We start from the raw sequence: 24,313 nt of genomic DNA on the forward strand, positions 1-24,313 counted from the left end.
TCATAACCCAAAGCTCATGACTATAGGTGAGGATGGGAACATAGATCGACCGGTAAATTGAGAGCTTTGCCTTCCGGCTCAGCTCCTTCTTCACCTCAACGGATCGATACAGCGTCCGCATTACTGAAGACTCTGCACCAATCTGCCTGTCGATTTCACGATCCACTCTTCCCTCACTCGTGAACAAGACTCCAAATGCCAAATGCCAAATATATGAATGTATGAAACCTCTTCACTCTGCATTTTTGCCCTCCCCTTTGATTGGAAATATCCCCGCACAACCTGCAAGCTTGTACAGAACAATAGCAACCCTCATCTGAAGTGGTATCGGGGCATTAACTTTTTTTTCTTTCGGACTCAAAACTCAATCCACACAGCTTATTGAGTGAACTGGAAGACATTCGAAAGTTTTCTTTAATTCCATTCCACAACTCATTTTTAGGTCGTCAAAAGCGTTGACTTGCTTGTCTCCCTTCATTCTTGCATCGCCTTCTTGCAGTCCATCATTGTAATCAAATACAGGGGCACTTATGCGATAATACGAGGTGTTTCTACATCTTTAATAGTTATAACTTGCCCTGTTGGTCATTAACAAAAATAGTTTTAAGTGGATCCATACATACTTATCCATTGATGTATTTTCTATACAGTCAAGGGTTATGAGCTAGAGCCCATCCCAGCTGACTGTGAATAAAAGGCAGACTACAACCTTACTGGTCAACAGTCAGCTGCAGGGTATATTATGTGCATCCATTCACCACCAATGAACAATATTCATCTTTGTCACAGCTCCTAAAAACACAAGATGTCACTAATGATGTGAGACAGTCATCGGGGGATCTGTCCAAAAAGATGACGCAGGCCAAAAACAACCTGAAAGGCGATCTACAAGAAGCAGAGGATGTCGTGAAAGAGCTCAAAGACTTTTTGTCAGGTAAACATTTACAATAACTTGGTCATGCAACAGGGAGAAGGGATGCAGTACAACATTCTAATATTGATGAAAACTGCACTCTGGTACTGAGTTTGTTTTAAAGTAATACTGTAAGTCATACTAGTGGTAAAGAAGTAATACTATGCCTTATTTGTGGGTCCAGACCCTAAATCCAACCTAAGTCACGTTCAGGAAGTCAGCGACTGGATCCTGAATACCAAACTGCCCCTGAGCCAACCAGCTCTGAAGAAGAAACTGGACGATCTGAAAAATCTTGCCAAGAACCTCCCAGACAGTACATCCATTTTGAATGAAGCAGAACCGCAGTTGGATTCCGCCCAAAAACTATTGAAAGACGCTGAAGAAGCCAGGTCCAACCTTTTCTTCTGACATCTCCTACATGTTAATGTTTTGTATAAATGTCTTGGAGTATGAATGTGTGCTCTTTCTTTTGTTGCCACATCCACAGAGATACAGCCAAGGGAGTGAAGGCCAAGGTTGATAAACTTCTGGCAGGGTTCACCTCAGCGGATAGCTTACTTTCAGACATGGAAGGCAGACTGCAGAATAACGAGGATTTTGTAGACGACTTGAACGACAAGTTGACTAAGGTGCCATATAAGAAATGAAATTTTAAAAAATTGTATCACTCATCATTCTTGTTTTGTCATGGGCACAGAGAAGCTCAATATCTTTGACAATAATAACAATTTACAATATTTTGTATGTAGGCCAAAAACAACCTGGAGCCAGCAGAGGAGACTTTAGATGATGTATCAGCAATGATTGATCCTACCAAACCTCAACTGGATGAGCTCGAAGACTTGCTGCGGAAAAGCGACAAAGATGCTGAGGACGCACAGAATTTGGCCGACAATGCTGGAGATGAAGCAGCAGCTGCCAATCAGGTCATAAGTGGATTCAGGACTTACGTCCCTGCAATAAACTGTACTTAATATACTGTACTTTAATGTACATCCTGGTATTAAATAGTTAGTTGTGTGTACGTACAGTTTGTAGAATACATGATGTATTACCTTTGTGTGTGTGTCTTGTGTAGGAGATGTTGACGGCTCTGGAGGAGCTGGATCGTCTTAAAGATAAGGCTGCTACTGGGGGGTCCGGTGGAGCGGCGGGAGCAGGGGCCGATCGGCTGGCGAAACTGCAGACGGATGCTGTGGAGCTGACCAACGCCACTGACAACATGTTGGATGCGCTGGAAGGTAACTCAGCAACAAATTTGCATTGCAGGGGAGCATCTTTCACTCCTAAACCAGATTATAGTAATACTTACATGTACTACAGTATAATGAATTTGTACTTCAAAGATTCCAAATAGTATGCAGAAAGTGCTTAAAGGGGAACATTATCACAATTTCAGAAGGGTTAAAACCAATAAAAATCAGTTCTCAGTGGCTTATTTTATTTTTTGAATTTTTTTTCAAAATTTTACCCATCCCAGAATATCCCTAAAAAAACTTTAAAGTGCCTGATTTTTACTATCTGTGAAGCATCGTCCATTTTTCTGTGACGTCATCCAGTGATCCCAATACGGATAGCACAGCAAGATATAGCAACATTAGCTCGGATTCATACTCGGATTTCAGCGGCTTAAGCGAATCAACAGATTACGCATGTATTGAAACGGATGGTGGGAGTATGGAGGCAGATAGCGAAAACTAAATTGAAGAAGAAACTGAAGCTATTGAGCGAATAACTATTGACGCTATTCGGCCATGTCCATGTTTGCCTTAGCATCGCTGGTAAAATGTGCAGACCAACGATCGGAAGTGTCGCATCTTGTGACACTGGAGCAACTTAAATCCATCGATTGGTAAGTGTTTGTTTGGCATTAAATGTGGGTGGAGGGAAACACTGGATGTAAATATAGTTTCAAATGTACTTACAGCTAGCCTAAATAGCATGTTAGCATCGATTAGCTGGCAGTCATGCTGCAACCAAATATGTGTGATTAGCACATAAGTCAACAACATTAACAAAACTCACCTTTGTGATTTAGTTGACTTTATCATTGGAAATGCATCTGCAGGTTATCCATACATCTCTGTGCCATGTCTGCCTTAGCATCGCCGGTAAAATGTGCAGACAGTCCGGCACAATCAATGGGGGTTTGGCGGCAGATTTCTTTGACTTTATCGTTGGAAATGCATCAGCTTTGAGTGTCGCAGGATATCCACACAATCCTGCCATCTCTGTAGTAGCATAGCTTTCGTCGGTAAAGTGTGCAGAACAAACGACTGACCATTTCGTCGGCTTTCCCCACACCCTCGTATTTTGAACAAATTCCGTCCAATTTCTTGCCACTTTCGCTTCTTTGGGCCAGTGGTGCAACCTGAATCCTTCCCTGTTAGTGTTGTTACACCCTCCGACAACACACCGACGAGGCATGTTGTCTCCAAAGTTCCAGAAAGTAGTCGAAAAAACGGAAAATAACAGAGCTGAGACGCGGTGTTTGTAATGTGTTCGAGAAAATGGCGGCTTTATTACCTAGGTGACGTCACGTTCTGACGTCATCGCTCCGAGAGCGATAAATAGAAAGGCGTTTAATTCGCCAAAATTCACCCATTTAGAGTTCGGATATCGGTTTAAAAAATATATGGACTTTTTTCTGCAACATCAAGGTATATATTGACGCTTACATAGGTCTGGTGATAATGTTCCCCTTTAACCTGCCTCACATAACCTCCTTGGTTTTCATTATTTATATTCACTCCCTTAGCTATCTATAGCATCTACATGCTGTGAATGTTGAGACATCGAGGAGCTTTGTTTAAATCAGCTCATCTTTTTAGTGGCTCGGGAGCTAGAGCGGGCCATTCAGTAACTGTAAGGTTTCCAGTTCATATCCGGCTTCCTCTATTCCAGTAACTGCTGTTGTGTCCTTTGGACAAGTCACGTTGCCACCATTGTCGCCCACACATTGGTGCTTCACTTCCCAAGATGCTAACCAAAGACAACATCCGGTCCGCATGCCAGACGGTGACCACTGCTCCTCAAGATGATAGATTAATGCAGGGATACTTTTTGCTCAAAATTACATATGTGACAAAATAAAGATCAATGCTTCCTTCTTTTCTTAGATATTTTGTATATATTTTTAAATAATTTTGGGGAATTTGTATGAATGTATTTTGCTGCCATTGTATCCTTTTGGCAAGACACTTCACCCGTCGTATAAAATTGTATTAATTACTTCTGTCAGTTCACCCAGTGGCAGGCATGCTACAAGCGTAATACAAGGTGTTACAGGCATGTTACAGGCATGGTAAAAGCATTTCACAGGCATTGTTACACGCATGTTACAGGCATGATGCAAGTGTGTTCAGACATGTTGCAAGTGTGTCACAAGCATGTTACAAGCTTGTTTAAGACATGTTGTAATTGTGTTACAGGCATGTTGCAAGTGTGCTCTGACATGTTACAAGCATGTTAGAAACATGTTACAGGCAGTTTGCAATTGTTCTACAAGCATGTTACAGGCATGACGCAGGCATTACATGAATGTCCCAAGTGTTAGACTTGTTACAAGCATGCTGCAGGCTTGTTAAGTACAAAGCCTGTTTCCATATGAGTTGGGAAATTGTGTTGGATGTAAATATAAACGGAATGCAATGATTTGCAAATCATTTTCAACGCATATTCAATTGAATGCACTACAAAGAAAATATATTTGATGTTCAAACTCATAAACTTTATTTTTTTTGCAAATAATAATTAACGTAGAATTTCATGGCTGCAACACGTGCCAAAGTAGTTGGGAAAGGGCATGTTCACCACTGTGTTATATCACCTTTTCTTTTAACTACACTCAATAAACGTTTGGGAACTGAGGAAACTAATTGTTGAAGCTTTGAAAGTGGAATTCTTTCCCATTCTTGTTTTATGAAGAGCTTCAGTCGTTCAACAGTCCGGGGTCTCCGCTGTCGTATTTTACACTTCATAACGCGCCAAACATTTTTGATGGGAGACAGGTCTGGATTGCAGGCGGGCCAGAAAAGTACCCACACTCTTTTTTTTACGAAGCCACGCTGTTGTAACACGTGCTGAATGTGGCTTGGCATTGTCTTGCTGACATAAGCAGGGGCGTCCATGAAGAAGACGGCGCTTAGATGGCAGCATATGTTGTTCCAAAATCTGTATGTACCTTTCAGTATTAATGGTGCCTTCACAGGTGTGTAAGTTTCCCATGCCTTGGGCACTATTGCACCCCCATACTCTCACAGATGCTGGCTTTTGAACTTTGCGTCGATAACAGTCTGGATCAGGGGTCGGTAACCTTTTTGACTGAGAGAGCCATGAAAGCCAAATATTTTAAAATGTATTTCCGTGAGAGCCATATCATATTTTTTTAACACTGAATACAACTAAATGCATGCATTTTTTAAGTAAGACCAACATTTTTAGAGTATAATAAGTCACTAATTCTTTTTAATAACATTATTTCTTGAACGGATGCGGTAAAAAACGGATGGATGGATTAAAATGCATGAGAATGTTTTTTATTTTATACGTTATTTTTAACATCGTGATTACCAGCGGAATTATTCATTACTTATCGTGTTAAGCAATATCAGCTAAGATGTATCTGAGAGCCAGATGCAGTCATCAAAAGAGCCACATCTGGCTCTAGGGCCGTAGGTTCCCTACCCCTGGTCTGGATGGTTCGCTTCCCCTTTGGTCTGGATGACACAATGTCGAATATTTCCAAAAACAATTTGAAATGTGGACTCGTCAGACCACAGAACACTTTTCCACTTTGCATCAGTCCATCTTAGATGATCTCGGGCCCAGAGAAGCCGGCGGCGTTTCTGGAAGTTGTTGATAAATGGCTTTCGCTTTGCATAATAGAGTTTTAACTTGCACTTACAGATGTAGTGACAAACTGTATTTAGTGACGGTGGTTTTCTGAAGTGTTCCTGAGCCCATGAGGTGATATCCTTTAGAGATTGTCGTTTTTTGATACAGTGCCGTCTGAGGGATTGAAGGTCACGGTCATTCAATGTTGGTTTCCGGCCATGCCGCTTACGTGGAGTGATTTCTCCAGATCCTCTAAACCTTTTGATGATATTATGGACCGTAAATGTTGAAATCCCAAAATTTCTTGCAATTTCACTTTGAAAAATGTTGTTCTTAAACTGTTTGACTATTTGCTCACGCATTTGTGGACAAAGGGGTATACCTCGCCCCATCCTTTCTTTTGAAAGACTGAGCATTTTTTGAGAAGCTGTTTTTATACCCAATCATGGCACCCACCTGTTCCCAATTAGCCTGCACACCTGTGGGATGTTCCAAATAAGTGTTTGATGAGTTTTCCTCAACTTTATTAGTATTTATTGCCACCTTTCCCAACTTCTTTGTCACGTGTTGCTTGCAACAAATTCTAAAGTTAATGAGTATTTGAAAAAAAAAAAGTTTATCAGTTTGAACATCACATATGTTGTCTTTGTAGCATATTCAACTGAATATGGGTTGAAAATGATCTGAAAATCATTGTATTCCGTTTATATTTACATTTAACACAATTTCCCAACTCATATGGAAACGGGGTTTGTACATGTTACCAGTGTGTTACACGCATGTTGCAGGCATGTTACAAGACTGTTACAAACGTGTTACATGAATGGTACAAGCGTGTTACAGGCATGGAACAAACAGGCATGTTAAGAGTGTTAATTTAGATTTTTTGAATCTAACATCCCCATGATAACCATTTAAATGTTTTATGTTGTACAAGAATGTTACAAACGTGTTACATGCACGTTACAAACATGTTACATTCATGGTACAAGCGTGTTGCAGGCATGTTAAGAGTGCTAATTTTGTTGATTTTTATTTTTTATTTAAAGAACTACTGAAACCCACTACTACCGACCACACAGTCTGATAGTTTATATATCAATGATGAACTCTTAACATTGCAACACATGCCAATAAGGGATTTTCCAGAATGATCTTAGTAAATGTTTCTAATGACATCTGATTCGCTCCCACTGCCGTCGCCTTTTATTTTTTCCTAGTGCTTCACTCTAACTTTCCTCATCCACAAATCTTTCATCCTCGATCAAATTAATGGGGGAATTGTCGCTTTCTCGGTCCGAATCGCTCTTGCTGCTGGTGGCTATGATTATAAACAATGTGAGGATGTAAGGAGTCCGACAACCCATGACGTCACGCGCACATCGTCTGCTTTTTATTAGCGACCAAAAGTTGCGAACTTTATTGTCGATGTTCTCTACTAAATCCTTTCAGCAAAAATATGGCAAAATTGCGAAATGATCAAGTATGACACATAGAATGGACCTGCTATCCCCTTTTAAAAGGGGAAATCTCATTTCAGTAGGCCTTAACATCCCCATGCTAACCATTCACATGTTTTATGTTTTTTTTTTAGGAAAGGCAGATTCCCTCAAGCAGTTGCAGGATGAGATCATTCAGAAGTCTACAAATCTTGAGGGCCTGGAAGACAGACTTAAAGTCCTCCTGGACGCACTTCGAAAGAAAGCTTTTGACCTGAGTACCTGCCAGGGCTAAGGACACCAAGCTGCCTGCCACAAAAGCACATTTTTCTCGTAGGGTTTTACCATATTATTTCACAAATTCCATGTCAGGAATCTTATTACTATCAGTATCTATCACCGCACTCATCTGTGAACATTATTACTGTATTATTTATTTTGTGTTGCTATTGTTTCTGCAGAATCCCTTATATTTGAATAAAAGCTTTACTTACAATACCTCACTGTGTGTTACAGAGACTTACAAAGTGCTTAACAATTTGTAGCAAATATTTGCAATCATAACAGTCAAAAAATTATGCAAAATTACACGTGTTTAGTTGACTGCATTTTTATTCAGTTTGTGGCACTTTTCATTCAATTCACTTACTCATCAAGAGCAAGTCACATCAATACACAGAATTGCAAAACAGCAAACACTACTTATTTTTACCAGGTAATAGCGCTCTCGTCAATCTTAAATGAGTGTAATCACTTCAAAGAATATTTTAGTAGCTTTAATTTTTCAAGATTAATTGATGAACTAATTTACAGTGTACATCAAAAATGCAGCTTTACTTAGTGTCTGAATCATAGCATCTGCATACAAGCTGTATCTCAATAGTCTTTCGTATAAATGTGTGTGTTACACTTGTGTGCTTCACTTGGTATTTTGAGTACCTAAGTGTAATACACTTTGAACACCACTTCAGGGTAAGTTCGCTGGTGTGTAGAGGGATTTCAGCCATTCCGATATAACTGTTGTTCTTGAGAAAATGAGACACGCTGTCATGTCAACTGAATACAATATGAATATTGGAGCGGCAATTCTTTAAAATGTTTTGTTTTGAAGACAGACAAAGGAGGGTAGAGTCTTTACTTTTGTGACATTATCTTCGGGTTAGCTGAATAATCACATGACGGAGCACACACCAGATTGAAGGGTCCCGTCCTTCCTCCGAGCCACTGCATCCATACTGCAACACAACAGGGTTCATCTTTAGACAGGAATATGCTATAATGTGCTAACAACACAACATGGTTTTATCTTTAGTGCTAACAGAGTCAAGGATCACGGCATTATGTATGACCTTTTGGAGGACATGAAAGAGTCCTGCGAGGGGACTTCTTTCGGTTCTTCAAGCACGTAGTCACGTTCACTATGATGGCTTCTGAGCGGTGGGCAAAGACTTTTGCTGGGCTCAGTGCTGTAAGTGACGTGGCAGGGATTGCCATTGGGGTCGAGGAGTTGATCCGTTTCATGGTTTCCCAGGTCAGCCTGAGAGGAGGTCTGTAAAATGATGTGGGGCAGTGAGAGCGATGCAGAAGACGTGTGGGACACCTGCAGCTTTTTCATGTGCTGGATGGCCGCGCTTGCATTGAAGGCTTGCTGTTGAAAAGGCACACAGAAATATATTAAATAATTGGTATTTGTTGCGGGGTTTTTATGCCCTTTGTCAAACAAAGCACAAGAAACGCAACATTTACACTTAAACGATCTGCACAATTGATGTGCTCAGCCTGAATTATACAGTTAGTCTAACGTATTTGGGAGATCAAACTAACTATCGGTGCTACTAACCTTCCATTTCGATTTGGCAAAGTTTCGTTCCATTTGCTCACAGACGGAATGATAAATGTCTTTGTCTTTAGCTGTTTTTTCAGCAATCCTGCAATAAATTCAGTGATTTGTTGGTTGTGTTGAAATACACAATGTCTTCAGAAGGGTAGTTGTTTGTTAATGTTTGATAAAACACTCACCAAGGGTGTCGCAGGGCCTGTTCAGTGCTGAAGCGCTTTGTGGGATTTTTCTCCATCATATTCCTGATGAAATCTATTGCTGTGAGGACATAGAGGTTATACAACATGCATTACTTCACTCATGGTTTCAAACATTGTGTGTTCACTGTAACCAGCGTTGTTTTTCTAACTATTACTTGTTCCGTTACTTTGTTACTCTATTTGTGCTACAAACGTGGGCATTGGCTTCATTTTTGGAGTATTAGGACTTTGTTGTTTTTTTATCTCAATGTCACAGCTTCAAAATAGGAAATAGGCAGGGATGTTTCCATTAGGGTTTATGCTTTCGATTCTGATACTGATCATCAGTGAATCAGATCAGCCAATACTGAGATCATTATTCATGTGTTCGTTACGTCTCGTCTTAATTACTGTAACTTATTATTTTCGGGCCTCCCTGTGTCTAGCATTAAAAGATTACAGCTGGTACAAAATGCGGTTGCTAGACTTTAGATTTTTGACAAGAGCAAGAAAGTTTGATCATATTACACCTATACTGGCTCACTGGCTGCCTGTGCACTTAAGATGCGACTTCAAAGTTTTACTACTTGCGTATAAAATACTACACGGTCTAGCTCCAGGTTGCTCCAGATTCCCGAACCACCTCATCTGGATCCTTAATGTGGAGAAGCAGCGGCTTGAGTTCAAACCCCGGCCGAGTCATACCAAAGACTATAAAAATGGGACCCATAACCTCCCTGTTTTACACTCAGCATCAAGGGTTGTAATTTGGGGTTAAATTACCAAAATGTATTCCCAGGCGTGGCCACCGCTGCTGCTCACTGCTCCCCTCACCTCCCAGGGGGTGATCAAGGGTGTTGGGTCAAATGCAGAGAATAATTTCACCACGCCTAGTGTGTGTGTGACAATCATTGGTACTTTTTACTCTTAATTACTTTCGAAAGACAGAGCTTCTTACAGTCACCCTATCTCTAAGGGAGCCTCGTCCCCCGATGGAGAAAACACGATCATTTTGGCTTCCATGTTAAAAAGTTAAAGTACCACTGATAGTCACACACACACTAGGTGTGGTGAAATTACCCTCTGCATTTGACCCATCCCCTTGTTCCACCCCCTAGGACAGGGGTCGGGAATCTTTTTGGCTGAGAGAGCCATATAAGCCAAATATTTTAAAAATAATTTCCGTGAGAGCCACACAACTTTTTTTTTACTTTTTTTTTAACACTGAATACAACTATATGCGTGCATTTTTAAGAAAGACCAACATTTTTTGAGTATAATAAGTCTCTTATTCTTTTTAATAACGTTGTTATTCTGAGCCTAGCCAAAAATAAATAAAATACTTCTTACCATTAATGCGACTTCTTGAACAGGTGCGGTAGAAACCCGATGGATGGATGAAAATGCATGAGAATGTTTTATATTTTGAACGTTATTTTTGATACTGTGATTACCAGCGGATTTATTCATTACTTATCGTGTTAAGCAATGTCAGCTAAAATTTATCTGAGAGCCAGGTGCATTCATCAAAAGAGCCACATCTGGCTCTCGAGCCATAGGTTCCCTACCCCTGCCCTAGGAGGTGAGGGAAGCAGTAAGCAGCAGCAGTGGCCATACTCGGGAATCATTTTGGTGATTTAACCCCCAATTCCAAGCCTTGATGTTATTACGTGATCACTCTTTTGAATGCAAAAATACTTACGTCATTGCTAAAACAATTAACTTTTATTTACAGTGATAAAAAGTCCATTGTATTATTGGCTTTATTTTAACAAAACATATTACAGTACATTAAACATATGTTTCTTATTGCAAATTTGTCCTTAAATAAAATAGCAAACATACAAGACAACTTGTCTTCTATTGGTAAGTAAGCAAACAAAGGCTTCTAATTAGTCTGCTGACGTATGCAGTAACATATTGTGTCATTTATATTCTACTATTTTGTCTAAATTATTAAGGACAAGTGGTAGAAAATTAATTATTAATCTACTTGTTTGTTTACTGTTAATATCTGCTTACTTTCTCTTTTAACATGTTCTTTCTACACTACTGTTAAAATGTAATAATCACTTATTCTTCTGTTGTTTGGATACTTTACATTAGTTTTGGATGATACCACCAATTTGTGTATCAATCCGATACTAAGTCGTTACAGGATCATACATTGGTCATGTTCAAAGTCCTCATGTGTCCAGGGACATATTTCCTGAGTTTATAAACAAAAATATATATATTTTTTTAAACGAAAGAAGATGTTGTGATGCCCAAAAATATCAATGTAACCATAGTAGTATCGACTAGATACGCTTCTGTACATGGTATAATTACAATGGATGTCAGGTGTAGCTCCACCAATGGTGTTTGTTTACATTTTGACACCGGTGAGCTACGGTGTGAAGTCAAACGTGTTTAGCTATTCCTCGTCCTGCAGGCATGATACTTGCAAGAAATGTACTTTATGTTTCGCCATGGAGACAAGGATTAGTGATTTAGAAGTAGCTAAAACACTGCCGACTGCAAATGGACGTGCGCCGCTAGCTAGCTAGCCATGTCTTAAAGTGCCTCTTTTGGTGGGTGTTTCAGTGTTAAAACTTCACCTTTATTGTTAGTTTTTAAGCCAAAATGCATCCGTTCTCCCTTTTCTGTCTACACACTGTGTCTGCTTGTAAGTAGAGTGTGATTTTGCGCTACCGAACATGCTCGTCTGCTCGTAAACTAGCAATGACACGACAGGTGTGCGGGGGGGGTCGTGGCCCGGTAATTTTCAGAGGCGGTATAGTACCGAATACGATTCATTAGTATCGCGGTGCTATACTAATACCGGTACACCATACAACCCTAGATTCAACAAATTCAAAGTTGTATTTTTTGCCATGCCTAATTCAAGATCATTTCAAATGTTTTGTAAATTTCCATTACTGAAGATGTTTCTTGTCAATATTTTCCTACCTGACTCTGAGATCTCGTCCCAAAAAGGAGAGTGAAAGGCATAGTCGGCTCTCATGATCTTTGAATACAGACGAGTCTCGTTTTCCTCAAAGAATGGAGGGTAGCCACACAATCTGAAAGGCAGAATCAACAAGTTAACCAACTAATTGTCCACCACACCACTGTGTCCCCAACACAGTGTGGATGTTTTAAAGTACTTTTGAGTCAACAGTCAAGTCCATGTTTTTTCTACAGCACTAGTCACAACAGCAGGAGCAGGGCAACATGCACGCTCCTTAAAAAAAGTGACTGAACACCACATGAGCTATAGCACTTGATGACAAAGGCAAGGACATGCAAGGCTTTAAGAGGCGGTCTGGGGATATAGAGGGACAGAACATAGCAAGAAAAATCAGGATATAGGGGTTAAGTGATTGGGCTAGGGAAAAAGTTGTCTCAGTAGTACTTTTATAACAGTAACCATGTTGTGGGAGCGCCAACAGTACACCAAACAGTATAAGTAAACATGACATTAGGATAAAAAAATCGAGATGAACTAATCAGTCCCTCCAGGATTTCGCAATTGCTTTTACACCTAAATCAATTACCACAAATTATGAGCAGCCTCACAACTTAGTCCAAAGCTTGCGACTTCCACACAAATTTTGGCCATTCAGGGCATTTTAAATTTGTCTCTCCAAGCGGCACTCAAACGTGCACGTCAACTGTCTAAATGTGGAACAATATACTGTATAAACTAAAGTATTTATTTATCATACGGTACAATGGGGACTTAGCGCAGACCGACTTCCCTTTTCCTGTCTTCTGGGTAGTATAGTATATAAACATTTACCTACTAGGTTTCATATATGTATCTAACATTTATTAATCCAGAGTAAGGCAAATAAGAAATAATTTTTATTTGCAATGCCGACCTACTGTATCAAAAAGGCAGCGTTTACATTTTAGAGATGTTTAAGTGTGTTGATAATCTCTCATCATCTCTGATTTGCCAACAAAAATTTGCCATATTGATCGCGCTACACAATCCCCTTCTGCTCTTAAGGTGTTGGGGGGAAATGTGTTAGAACATAAATGAATGTTTAAGATGTTAAGATGTAAAACATAGATGTTCATTATCAATAGCGCTATTTCTGTTGGTATTTGTACTGCTACATTTGTAGTGTAATAATGCTCATTGTCATTTCTTTATTACTATTTATTTCGCTAACTGCTTTTTTGCCATCACTTTGACCATTATATTTGTACATATCATATTTTCTGATGTTGCTCTATTGTTGTTGTTGTATTTGCTGTTGTTGTCTTTGTCTGTCTGTCTTTTCCCCCTGTGTCCCCACAATTTCCCCCTCTATCTTCCTTTTTTTCTCTTTCTATCCCCATTCGGCTGCACCAAATGATAATATAAATACATTTAATAAAGTCAAATTCAAGTAAGGCAACAAGATAAGTATCCTACACTTCTCTTTTGTAAAGTAAATCTGAACAGCCGATATGGGCATCTACATCAACTATATGATTTGCCTGAGAAGCTGGACAGGACAAAAAAAAAAAAAAAAAAAAAATAATGATGTAAAACATACATGGAAAATGTCTGCAACTTGTGGACGACAGAGCAGACAGTGGACAATAAGAAAGCTTTTGGTGCTGTTTCTATGTGTAATTATGATTTTTTTTTTTGATGAGTATGTGCTTTTACTGCTAACTCATGTCTACTTTTAAGTCTGTTAAGTACAGTCCAAATACTGTGAGAATTTCTTACAAACACGTAAAAGAGTAAGCCAACTTTTGAACAATTGACCAATCAGTTGCTGGACTAATCTCAAAAAACACAGATCTGTAAGTCATGGTTTTGTTAAAGATACAAAAGGAACTTACAGAATATAAGTAATAACTCCAATGGACCAACAATCCACTGTTTTGTTGTAGGGTTTTTGGGCAAGAACCTCTGGAGCTGCAGGAAAGAAGAGTATATAGTCATGCATTAAAATCTGCAATCTGCTTGAAACAATTGAATTTTTCAATTTTTTTGTTAAGGATGGAAGAGTTTATGAAAAAAATCTGAACCGTTCATTTAATCTGACACGGTTCGGAGAGCATATGTTCTGATCATATGGTACTAATCACTTTAGAGCTTGTATAGGTGTAGTTTTGATCATATGTGTGCAAATAATGAGGCCAAATAGGGCCAAATGATCTCCACATTAATCGGACCTACTGATAAATGTGGAATTTCACAAAAATGTATATAACTGTGACTAAATTATGTGTTCGTGGCCACTCATTCGTCCCCAAAACTTTCACCCGCCCCCTCCCGAATTAAACAATGTCTAAACAGCCACTTGACACACTAAGTCTTCAAACAAACTACGAGGCTTATGCTAGGACAGCACATCTCATCTGCTTGTGTTGTGGTGGACACCACCACCGATGACTGTGCAAACAAAATTTACCAGGTAGGTATAAAAAAAGTACTTACATAAGCACGTTGTACTTAAAGCACTTATTGGTACTTTTGTGTTAAAAAATGATTATGCTTTGACTTACAATTGTGGGCAACATTCTCCAATAATGTATTGCACTAATATATTTACGGATTATTGCATTTAATTCAAGGGGCAGAGCTTTTGGAGACCTTTTTAAGTTGTATTTGACCATATATTTTTGTAAGAACCACAACTAATAAATGCTAATGGTGGATTACACGATAAATGGTAGTCTCTGGTGTTAAAAAGAATAACATTCTAAACCGAACGAAAAACCGTGTCACAAAACCCTAATTGAGATCGAATTTTGAGAACCGTCCCACCTCTAATCAGTGCAAAAAACACAATACAGTATGTCTTTTGTGTTAAAAAGGAGTCGGACTAGCAAGTATTTCTATTATCATTTGTGTGTTTTCACTCACCAACATATCCGGGTGTCCCACAGGCTGTGGACATCACACCATGCTCTAAGGTTTTAGACAAGCCAAAATCGCTGACCATGATCTTGGCGTTCTCGTCTGTGCTGTGGTACAGCAGGTTCTCCGGCTGCTCAGCAAGTACCAAAAGAAAGATCAATTAGTGCGAAGAAAACTTGTTGTCATTTTTCCTCCAGAAAGGAAGCGTTGCATATTTGTACCTTCAGGTCGCGGTGCACAATACTGTTGTCGTGCAGGTAGCTGACGGCCTCCAGTACCTGTTTGATCACTGTGCTGGCGTCTTTCTCAGTGAAAACACCTTTATCTAGAATGCGATCAAAAAGCTCCCCGCCTGACACGCTGCAGACATGTCAAGAGAGTCATTGTCAGTATTTCAGTCCCTACCCTACTAGGTGCCGTAAGTAAAAATTAAATCACCCTCTTCTTGCCGATACTGTATTTCAAATATTTAACAATATTTTTTTACATTTAGCAAATTGTCTTCACATTTGCGCTATAAATTAAATGGTGAATGTTAAATTTAAACATACAAAGTGAATCTAAATATTATTTTTTAAATATACTTTAGATTTATATTTAACATTTGAACGTATATTTAAAATTTTACATTGATATACATACATAAACACACACACACACACTCACACACACACACACACATATATATATATATATATATATATATATATATATATATATATATATACATACATATACATATATATACATATATAATATATATAATATATATATATACATATATATATTATATATATATATATATATATATATATATATATATATATATATATACATACATATACACATACACTCACATACACAACATTCATATTTAACATTTTAATTGAACTTTAATCATCTAGATCTAACATTTTGGTTCACCAATTAATTTTTCGACCTCAAATGTGAAGAAAATGGCCTAAATGTGAGAAAAGTGAGCTAAGTCTTTCAAATATATCTGCCAGAAAAATGTGATTGAATTTCTACATTACCAAATGTTACATTAGATACGGCACGTAAAAAAAAAAAAACTACAACACACAATAATAGTCCACTTACAGTTGCATCACCAGGTAAAAGTGTGTCCGACTTTCGTAAAAATCCTCCAGTCCTACCACATTGTCGTGTTTAATCCTGAAACCATAAGTGAATTTTGACATTTACAATATCTTCTTTGACACATTTTTTGAGTCACAAAGCTGATATGTGCTCAAATGTATTTTTATTACATTGTCTGAGTGCTTTGCTCAATACTTTCCGTGACTTAACTCCATATATTGGTATGCAGTTAAATCTAAAGTGGTTTGAGTGCATACAAATGTATTTGTTTGAAAATATAGCATTTAGGATTAAAGGAATACAATGTTGTGTGCTCGCTATAAGTAGCATTATGTATTATAAAGAATAAGTATGATCAGAACTGTCCTTTTTGCCACGTGCTTGGTAAAGAAAGTATAATTATTTCTCACATCCGCACACAATAATTCAGACAGCAGACAATAACAGCTGCATTGGGTCTTGTGGATTTTGCAGATATGCTCATGAATTTGGTAAGTGGAAGTCTTACAGATTGGAATTTATACACAGAAATATAAAAATAGACATACAAATAAACAAATGATTGAGGGGCAGATATGCACATATGTATGTGTGTGTGCTTTACCTCTTCAGCACATGGATTTCATTTTCCAGGTTGCTGTGAACGAGGTGCTTTTTCTTCAGGCATTTCAGAGCAAACAATGTCCCAGTTTTCTTCTCTCTCACCATAAACACCTCAGAAAAAGACCCCCTACGCCAAACAGAAAGGAAAGTGTATAAATAGCATTTCACTTAGTACATGTGCTACAACGTCAAAGCACTCACACAGCCTCTTTGGAGAGTTTTTATTTTGCGTAAAATGAAAAGACACAATTGTTCTTTATTTTTAAATGTTCAGAAATTATTATTATGAGTGATTATCCTAAAAATTGTCAACACATGATGACAATGTTTCTAATGATATTACCGACAAGAAGGTAGTTGATGTCATAGATCTTTGGTGTTTATGTCTTTGTTTTATTTTCATTTGTCTATTTTCAAAGTAGTTTTGTCATTAAAGAACACCAAGTGTTTCTCCACCAAGTACTAAATACTAGTAATTATTCAAATACTTATTCCACTCAATCTAATACAAATTAATGTATTACTTTCACTTTATCGTCTTTCTGTAGTTTTGTTGTTGTTGATATTCTGTCTCTCGCATTCCAAATATTATATGTTTCAAAAATGTGGTAATTTTGTAAGGGTGTGAATTTACAAGATGTTCAGATTAAATACTTTTATACAACCATGTGTTCTCTATAATGTTCATTATAGAGAACACTGTACATTCAAACATGAATATATTCCTTCTTAATCCTATAATGAAGTAGTGCAGGATGTTCCCACATTGCTCTATTCTGACGTCAGTGAGCAGAGACACACACACACGCACACACACCTCTATTCACCCCAGTCAATGAGTACTGTAAGCAGATTTGGGCCTGCAAGTCAGTGATGGGGTAATAGGCTTATCAATACTTCAGCAAGTATTTGTAGCAGCTCAGTCTGTTGCATTTCATTGTAAAGAGGTCAACTTAGTCTGACAAAGTACATACTCTTACATCTACAAAGTGCAAAATTGTACAGTATTGTTACTCATCATGTATTAGTCTTAAATGCACTCATTAATTTTGTAACTATATTTACAATTGTACATTTTAATAAGTGAAAAGTTTGAGTCACAAAAGCAAAATAATAATAATAATATTATTATACTTAGTTGGAGCTTGCACAAGTTTACGCAGACAGCATAAAAGTTGCATTGATAATGCAGGCTGGTGTGTATAAAATGTGTATAATACAGTGTGTAATATGTGCCAATATTGATCATGTACGCTGACATGAAGGTATTAAAAACATTAAAACATGTCAATGTTGATCAAGTACATTAAGAGAAAGGTGTTGATGGTAATAAAATATGTGCAGATAACTATGCTGACAGTATATTATTGAAGGCATTAAAATATGTGGCAAAATTTATCAGGTATAATGGGAGGAAAGTCTTGAAGGCAATAAAATTTTGCCAATAATGATGAAGGATGCTGGCAGGGAGCCACTGAAGGCAATAAGGTATGTGTCAATTTTAAACAAGTACACTTGCAGTAGAGCGTTGAAGAATAAAGTATGCTGGCAAGAAAGGTTTGGATTCATTAAAGCATGTGCCAATGCTGATAAAGTACATTGGCAGGAAGGCTAAGATGGCATTAAAATATGTGGCAATATTGATGGAGTAGTGTACACTGGCAAGAAAGTGTTGCACGCATTAAAATATGTGGCTTTATTGATTAAAGTACACTGGCAGGAAGGTGTTTAAGTCATTAAAACATGTTAATATTGATCAATTACACTGGCAGGAAGGTGTTGAAGTCATTAAAACATGTTGATATTGATCAATTACACTGGCAGGAAGGTGTTGAAGTCATTAAAACATGTTGATATTGATCAATTACACTGGCAGGAAGGTGTTGAAGTCATTAAAACATGCCTATATTGATAAAGTGCAATAACAGGAAGGTGTCGAAAGCTTACAAGTATGTGCCAATATTGATAAAGTATGCTGGCAGGAAGGCATTGAAAAGGCATTAAAATATGTACCAATATTTAAAAAAAATGCTTCGGCGGGAATGTGTTGAAGGCATTAAAGTATTTGCTAATTTGATAAAGTATTCCAATAATGTCTTCAACTCTTATTTTTTGTGATAGAGTGATTGGAGCAATTACTTGGTCACAAAAAACATTCATGAAGTTTGGTTATTTTATGAATTTATGAGTCTACTAAAAATGTGACCAAATCTGCTGGGTCAAAAGTATACATACAGCAATGTTATTATTTGGTTTTATGTCCCTTGGCAAGTTTTACTGCAATAAAGCGCTTTTGGTAGCCATCCAAAAACTTCTGGTGAGTTTCTGGTTCAATGTGTGACCACTCCTCTTGACAAAATTGGTGCAGTTCAGCTAAATTTGTTGGTTTTCTGACATGGACTTGTTTCTTCAGCATTGTCCACACATTTAAGTCAGGACTTTCGGAAGGCTATTCTAAACATTAATTCTAGCCTGATTTAACCAGTCCTTTACCTTTTTTGACGTGTGTTTGGGGTCATTGTCCTGTTGGAACACCTAACTGCGCCCAAGACCCAACTTCCGGGCTGATGATTTTAGATTGTCCAGAAGATTTTGGAGGGAATCCTCCTTTTTCATTGTCCCATTTACTCTCTGTAAAGCACCAGTTCTTTTGGCAGCAAAACAGGCCCAGAGCATAATACTACCACCACCATGCTTGACAGTAGGTTTGGTTTTCCTTGGATTAAAGGCCTCCACCAAACATATTTCTGGGTATTGTGGCCAAACAGCTCAATTTTTTTTTTTGTTTCATCTGACATCACATAAGACCTTCTGGATGAAAATTCTGTGGTCAGATGAAACAAAAAATTAGCTGTTTGGCCACAATATCCAGCAATATGTTTGGAGGAGAAAAAGTGAGGCCTTTAATCCCAGGAACCCAATACCTACCGTCAAGCCTGGTGGTGGTAGTATCTAAGTCTAAGTGTTCCAACCGAAAATTGTATACATCCATCCATTTTCTACCACTTTTCCCTCATCCAATAAAATTATCAATAATTTAATAGTCATATAAATCAAGTCTCCTTTTTGTACTTACGATCCCATCTTGCCCATGAAGTCAAACACATCCTTGATGTTATTTATGGGTTTCTTCCAAGTGCAGACGATCTCCTTTCGCCCCATGGCTCTGACGTTACCGTAGACTCCTGAAACACATATGGCATACATTTGAATTTGAATCCTTTTTATTTTAGGAGGGGAGTGTTTATGTATTTGCTCGAATATTTTGACTTATTTTTGTTGCTCTTTTTGTAGTGATTGTTGGGTACTTGTACACTTGTTTCCCCATGCATCCACACAACAATTCCGCTACTAATGGTGTTCATAGCAATAAACAATAAAGAGCATGGAGTGAGATTGTTTGATTATTCATTATTTTCATTTAAAAATGAGTTTTAATGATCACCATTTTAGCCCTGTTTGTTTTTACAAAATATTAGTGTGGTTTTATTAAAGTTAAGTGGATTCAATATCAGCAAAAAGTAAATTACATGGGCTTGCATGTAAAATTTGATATGATATCTGCTGATACAAGCAGTCCTGCAGCTTGTTTACTTGTGCAAAGCTGGGCAGCCGGTTGAAATCTAATGACCTCCAACGAACACACTGAATTGGTCTTTTCCTGTATTTTAAACAAGTCATTTAGAAAAGGTAAACATGCTCAGCTATAGGCTACTTGGAGCTACCAGTTACACAACAGCTAAGCACACAATACATAGCAAGTCTTGTTCAACAAACATAAACAATATTGCAGTCTTAAACAGCACAATTGTCAATATAAACCAGTATAAAATAATTATAGTCGCATATTACTTACACATACAAAGGCTCCAAGCTAGAAAGAAGCGTATTAGAAAGTATCCAGTCACAAAATTGTCCGCATACTAAAATATACAGCATCATTAGCTTAACTTCATGAATTATTGTGGCCACGAGGTGCTACCAAAGAAAATGACAACTTTATTTCAGTATAAAAATAGCATAAGTCGATTTCTAGACAGTTAACAATAAATAGGTTAGTGTTTTTCATACCTACCATTGTTGTCTGTTTGACTAATTTTACTTGATGAAATATTTTCTCACATTTCACACTATAAAAAAAGAAAGGTATATATGATTTGTATGGATATCGTATTGGCCAATACTCATGGCTTTAATATCGGTATCGTATCTGAATTGAAAAAATTGTATATCAGGACACCCCTGATTTAAGTTCAGTTGTTTTTCAATTCGTTCATTTCACAGGGATTGTTTTCATTAGATCCTGAATGCTAACATTAAAAAAATTAATTAATTAAATAAGTTTTAAAATACACATCATTTTATGTGTGTTTATTGAGCCACAGCACTGCTTTTAGTGTGTAATTGTTTTGTTCATTGTAACATGATACATCATAATATTAATTCCATGTTATGTACAAAACTTAATCGATAGTGAAAAATTAATAAAAAAAAGTTTGGAAATACACAAAATTATCTGTACGTTTATTGAGCCACAGCATTGTTTTTGGTGTGTATTTTTTTTTCGTTCATTGTAACATGATACATCATAATAACATTCATTCCAGGTAATGTAAAAAACTTCATCGGTAGTGAAAAATACATAAAAAATTTTTTGAAATAGACAAGTTTTAGATGTACGTTTATTGAGCCACCGCACTGCTTTTGGTGTGTATTTTTTTCATTCATTGTAAAATCCATCCATCCATCCATTTTCTACCGCCTATCTCAGCTACATTCGGGCGGAAGGCGGGGTTCACCCTGGACAAGTTGTCACCTCATCGCAGTCATTTTGACATTATACATCATATTGGCTGGAAAAGGAAGGCATTAAAGTTTGTGCCAATATTGCTAACATTTGCCAGAATACTAACACCAATGTAGTGATTTAAAACGAAAAATACTCTATTGTAACATCTAACTGAATAATCTAATAAAAGTTACTGTTTATACTTCCAGCAAATGTATAAAGCCTATACTGACTTGATGATTAGATAAATAATCTTAAGGAATTTGCAAATATTAACAGTGTACCATTGGAGTCTTCATTGGCCCTCAAAAGCCATTTTCGTTACATAAAGGCTTGCATGTCGGTGCCTGAGGTCAGTCAGTTCCAGCCGGGCAAAGCGTCTTTCTATCAGTTGCACAACACTTAAAAACACAGAGGATTAAAGCGGTAAATAAAGCTAACGACATATCCTCCGACCTCTCCATCCTACACTATCTGACGGATTAACTCTTGATTCCATGACAACACAAATTGGGTCGCTTTTTAATCCTGGCCTTGAAAAGTGACTGTACTCTGGACAACCAAAATGATTCATTTAAATTGTTTAGCCTATTAATATATTCAACAAAGATTCAATATTTATCCATTTATCCATCTTCTTTCAAAGAAATATTCATTCCACCTGGGATTATACTGGGAATACTCTATTTAATTTATCTATACTATATTCTTTCATTACTATATGTTTCTGAATTTTAAATGAGTCTTTTGATTTCTGTTATGACCTGTTTTGTAAAATATTGTAATAATTGCAAAGGACAAATAAAGTTCTAAAATATAGTAGAACCATTTTACAATGTTAGCCAAAAATGTATGTTTGTATTAGTTTGCAAAATTCTGAGCTGGTCGACGTCAAAATATGCGCACAAAAATCATTCAAAATGAGTTAAGAATTGTATTCTCATATTTGTAGAAATAAGAGCATAATGATTAGTTGAACAAGTCAACAAATTGAAAAGAAAGTAAGTTTTACCTTGTGGAGCTGCTGCAGAAAGGGTTGCGTTGACCTGGACGTACCTGAAGCCAGTCTGATGCAGGTGGACTTTACGGCAAGATAAAAAGGGGCGTGGCTTAGTCTATTCATTTTTGCGGGGACATGTTGCGTTCAAAACCATTCGAACCTCGGACTGTTCGTTCTCCTCCACACATTAAAAAACGATTTATTTTTTATTAGGAGTTCGTAAAGACAATTAATAATCGTTTTAATTTAATTATGAGTCCCTTTTTAATCATTAATTAATGAACTAATAATTATTATATGTATATATTATTATATTTTTAAGTGTAGTGACTACAAAATGAAGGCATTAAAGATTGTGCAAATATTGATAAAATATGCCGACATACTAACACCAAAAGAAAAATACTCTATTGTAACATCTAACTGAAGAATCTAATAGAAGTTACTGTCGAGACTTACGGAAAATGTAAAGCCTCGGAATACTGACTTGATGATTAGATAAATAATCTTATTTTTAGATATAGCGTATCTAATAAACACTTTATAGTTATTTTGAAAATGTAATTTTGTTTATAGATTATATGCAAAATGCTGTTGTGTTCCGTAATTTGACTGTACATAAATGAAAGTGTGTGTTGCTGAGCCCGACCTGGACCTGATCTGGACTGGACCTGGTTTTAAAAACCCTTTAAACAATATAATTTCATTGACAACCTGGTCTGGTGAAGATAATGTCCTTTATTTTAAAAAAATAAAAAAATAAAAAACATTTTCCTGGACAAAAAATGAATTAAAATAGAATAAAAACAGTTACATAGACACCCGAATGCCTCCCTATGGAGGTGTTTAGGGCAAGTCCGACCGGCAGGAGGCCACGGGGAAGACTCAGGACACGTTGGGAAGACTATGTCTCCCGGCTGGCCTGGGAACGCCTCGGGATCCCCCGGGAGGAGCTGCATGAACTGGGAAGTCTGGGCTTCTCTGCATAGGGTGCTGCCCCCGCGACCCAACCTCGGATAAGCGGAAGAAAATGGATGGATGGATGGAAGGTTAGTACTATTAGTGGACTAGCAGCACACACAATCAATCATGTGTGCTTCACGGACTGTATCCCTTGCAGACTGCATTAATGTGTATTGGCCTAGTGGTTAGAGTGTCCGCATTGAGATCGGTAGGTCGTGAGTTCAAATCCCAGCCGAGTCATACCAAAGACTATAAAAATGGAACCCATAACCTCCCTACTTGGCACTCAGCATTAAGGGTTGGAATTGGGGGTTAAATCACCTTAAAATGATTCCCGGGCGCGGCACTGCTGCTGCCCACTACTCTCCTCACCTCAAAGGGGGTGATCAAGGGTGATGGGTCAAATGCAGAGAATAATTGTGCCACACCTAGTGTGTGTGTGATAAATCATTGGTACTTTAACTTTAACTTTTAACTTTGTCTATCTGTGTTGGCCCTGCGATGAGGCTTTGACTTGTCCAGGGTGTACACGGCCTTCCACCCGAATGAAGCTGATATAGGCTACAGCACCCCCCGCAACCCCGAACAGGACAAGCGGTAGAAAATAGATGGATGGATGTCCATCCATCTATGATGTCCACTCACATTAGGTATATTCATTAGGTCCAATTTAGTGTTGCCAATTTATCTATCCCCGGGAGGTGGGAGGAAGCGGGAGTATCCGGAGGGAACCCACGCAGTCACGGGTAGAACAGGCAAAATCCACACAGAAAGATCCCGAGCCTGGGATTGAACT

At 37.8% G+C, this 24,313-nt stretch overlaps 2 protein-coding genes across 6 annotated transcripts in view; one reads left to right on the top strand and one right to left on the bottom strand.

Annotated features, from left to right (window-relative positions):
- lamb3 (laminin subunit beta 3) overlaps window positions 1-7,689 on the top strand; it is a 40,772-nt gene extending 33,083 nt beyond the window's left edge. For both annotated transcript variants that reach the window (XM_061874568.1, XM_061874569.1), the window contains exons 18-23: window positions 790-934; window positions 1,098-1,305; window positions 1,404-1,545; window positions 1,666-1,842; window positions 1,995-2,157; window positions 7,347-7,689. In XM_061874568.1, coding sequence (XP_061730552.1) covers window positions 790-934; window positions 1,098-1,305; window positions 1,404-1,545; window positions 1,666-1,842; window positions 1,995-2,157; window positions 7,347-7,486 — 975 coding nt within the window. In that variant the 3' untranslated portion in view covers window positions 7,487-7,689. The remainder of the gene's footprint in view (window positions 1-789; window positions 935-1,097; window positions 1,306-1,403; window positions 1,546-1,665; window positions 1,843-1,994; window positions 2,158-7,346) is intronic.
- Window positions 7,690-7,785: 96 nt separating this feature from the next.
- LOC133535094 (calcium/calmodulin-dependent protein kinase type 1D-like) overlaps window positions 7,786-24,313 on the bottom strand; it is a 510,841-nt gene continuing 494,313 nt past the window's right edge. For 2 of the 4 annotated variants that reach the window (XM_061874580.1, XM_061874581.1), the window contains exons 2-12: window positions 19,842-19,950; window positions 16,767-16,892; window positions 16,163-16,237; window positions 15,283-15,421; window positions 15,068-15,191; window positions 14,038-14,113; window positions 12,163-12,275; window positions 9,211-9,289; window positions 9,032-9,119; window positions 8,541-8,839; window positions 7,786-8,426 (exon numbers count right to left, since the gene is read on the bottom strand). In XM_061874580.1, coding sequence (XP_061730564.1) covers window positions 8,363-8,426; window positions 8,541-8,839; window positions 9,032-9,119; window positions 9,211-9,289; window positions 12,163-12,275; window positions 14,038-14,113; window positions 15,068-15,191; window positions 15,283-15,421; window positions 16,163-16,237; window positions 16,767-16,892; window positions 19,842-19,927 — 1,269 coding nt within the window. In that variant the 5' untranslated portion in view covers window positions 19,928-19,950 and the 3' untranslated portion in view covers window positions 7,786-8,362. Of the gene's footprint in view, window positions 8,427-8,540; window positions 8,840-9,031; window positions 9,120-9,210; window positions 9,290-12,162; window positions 12,276-14,037; window positions 14,114-15,067; window positions 15,192-15,282; window positions 15,422-16,162; window positions 16,238-16,766; window positions 16,893-19,841; window positions 19,951-21,838; window positions 21,950-22,566; window positions 22,723-24,313 lie in introns of those variants that run through there. The other 2 variants (XM_061874578.1, XM_061874582.1) reach the window with 2 other exon arrangements.

The sequence above is a fragment of the Nerophis ophidion genome, linkage group LG16, assembly GCF_033978795.1.
Source record: "Nerophis ophidion isolate RoL-2023_Sa linkage group LG16, RoL_Noph_v1.0, whole genome shotgun sequence".
Classification (NCBI taxonomy): domain Eukaryota; kingdom Metazoa; phylum Chordata; class Actinopteri; order Syngnathiformes; family Syngnathidae; genus Nerophis; species Nerophis ophidion.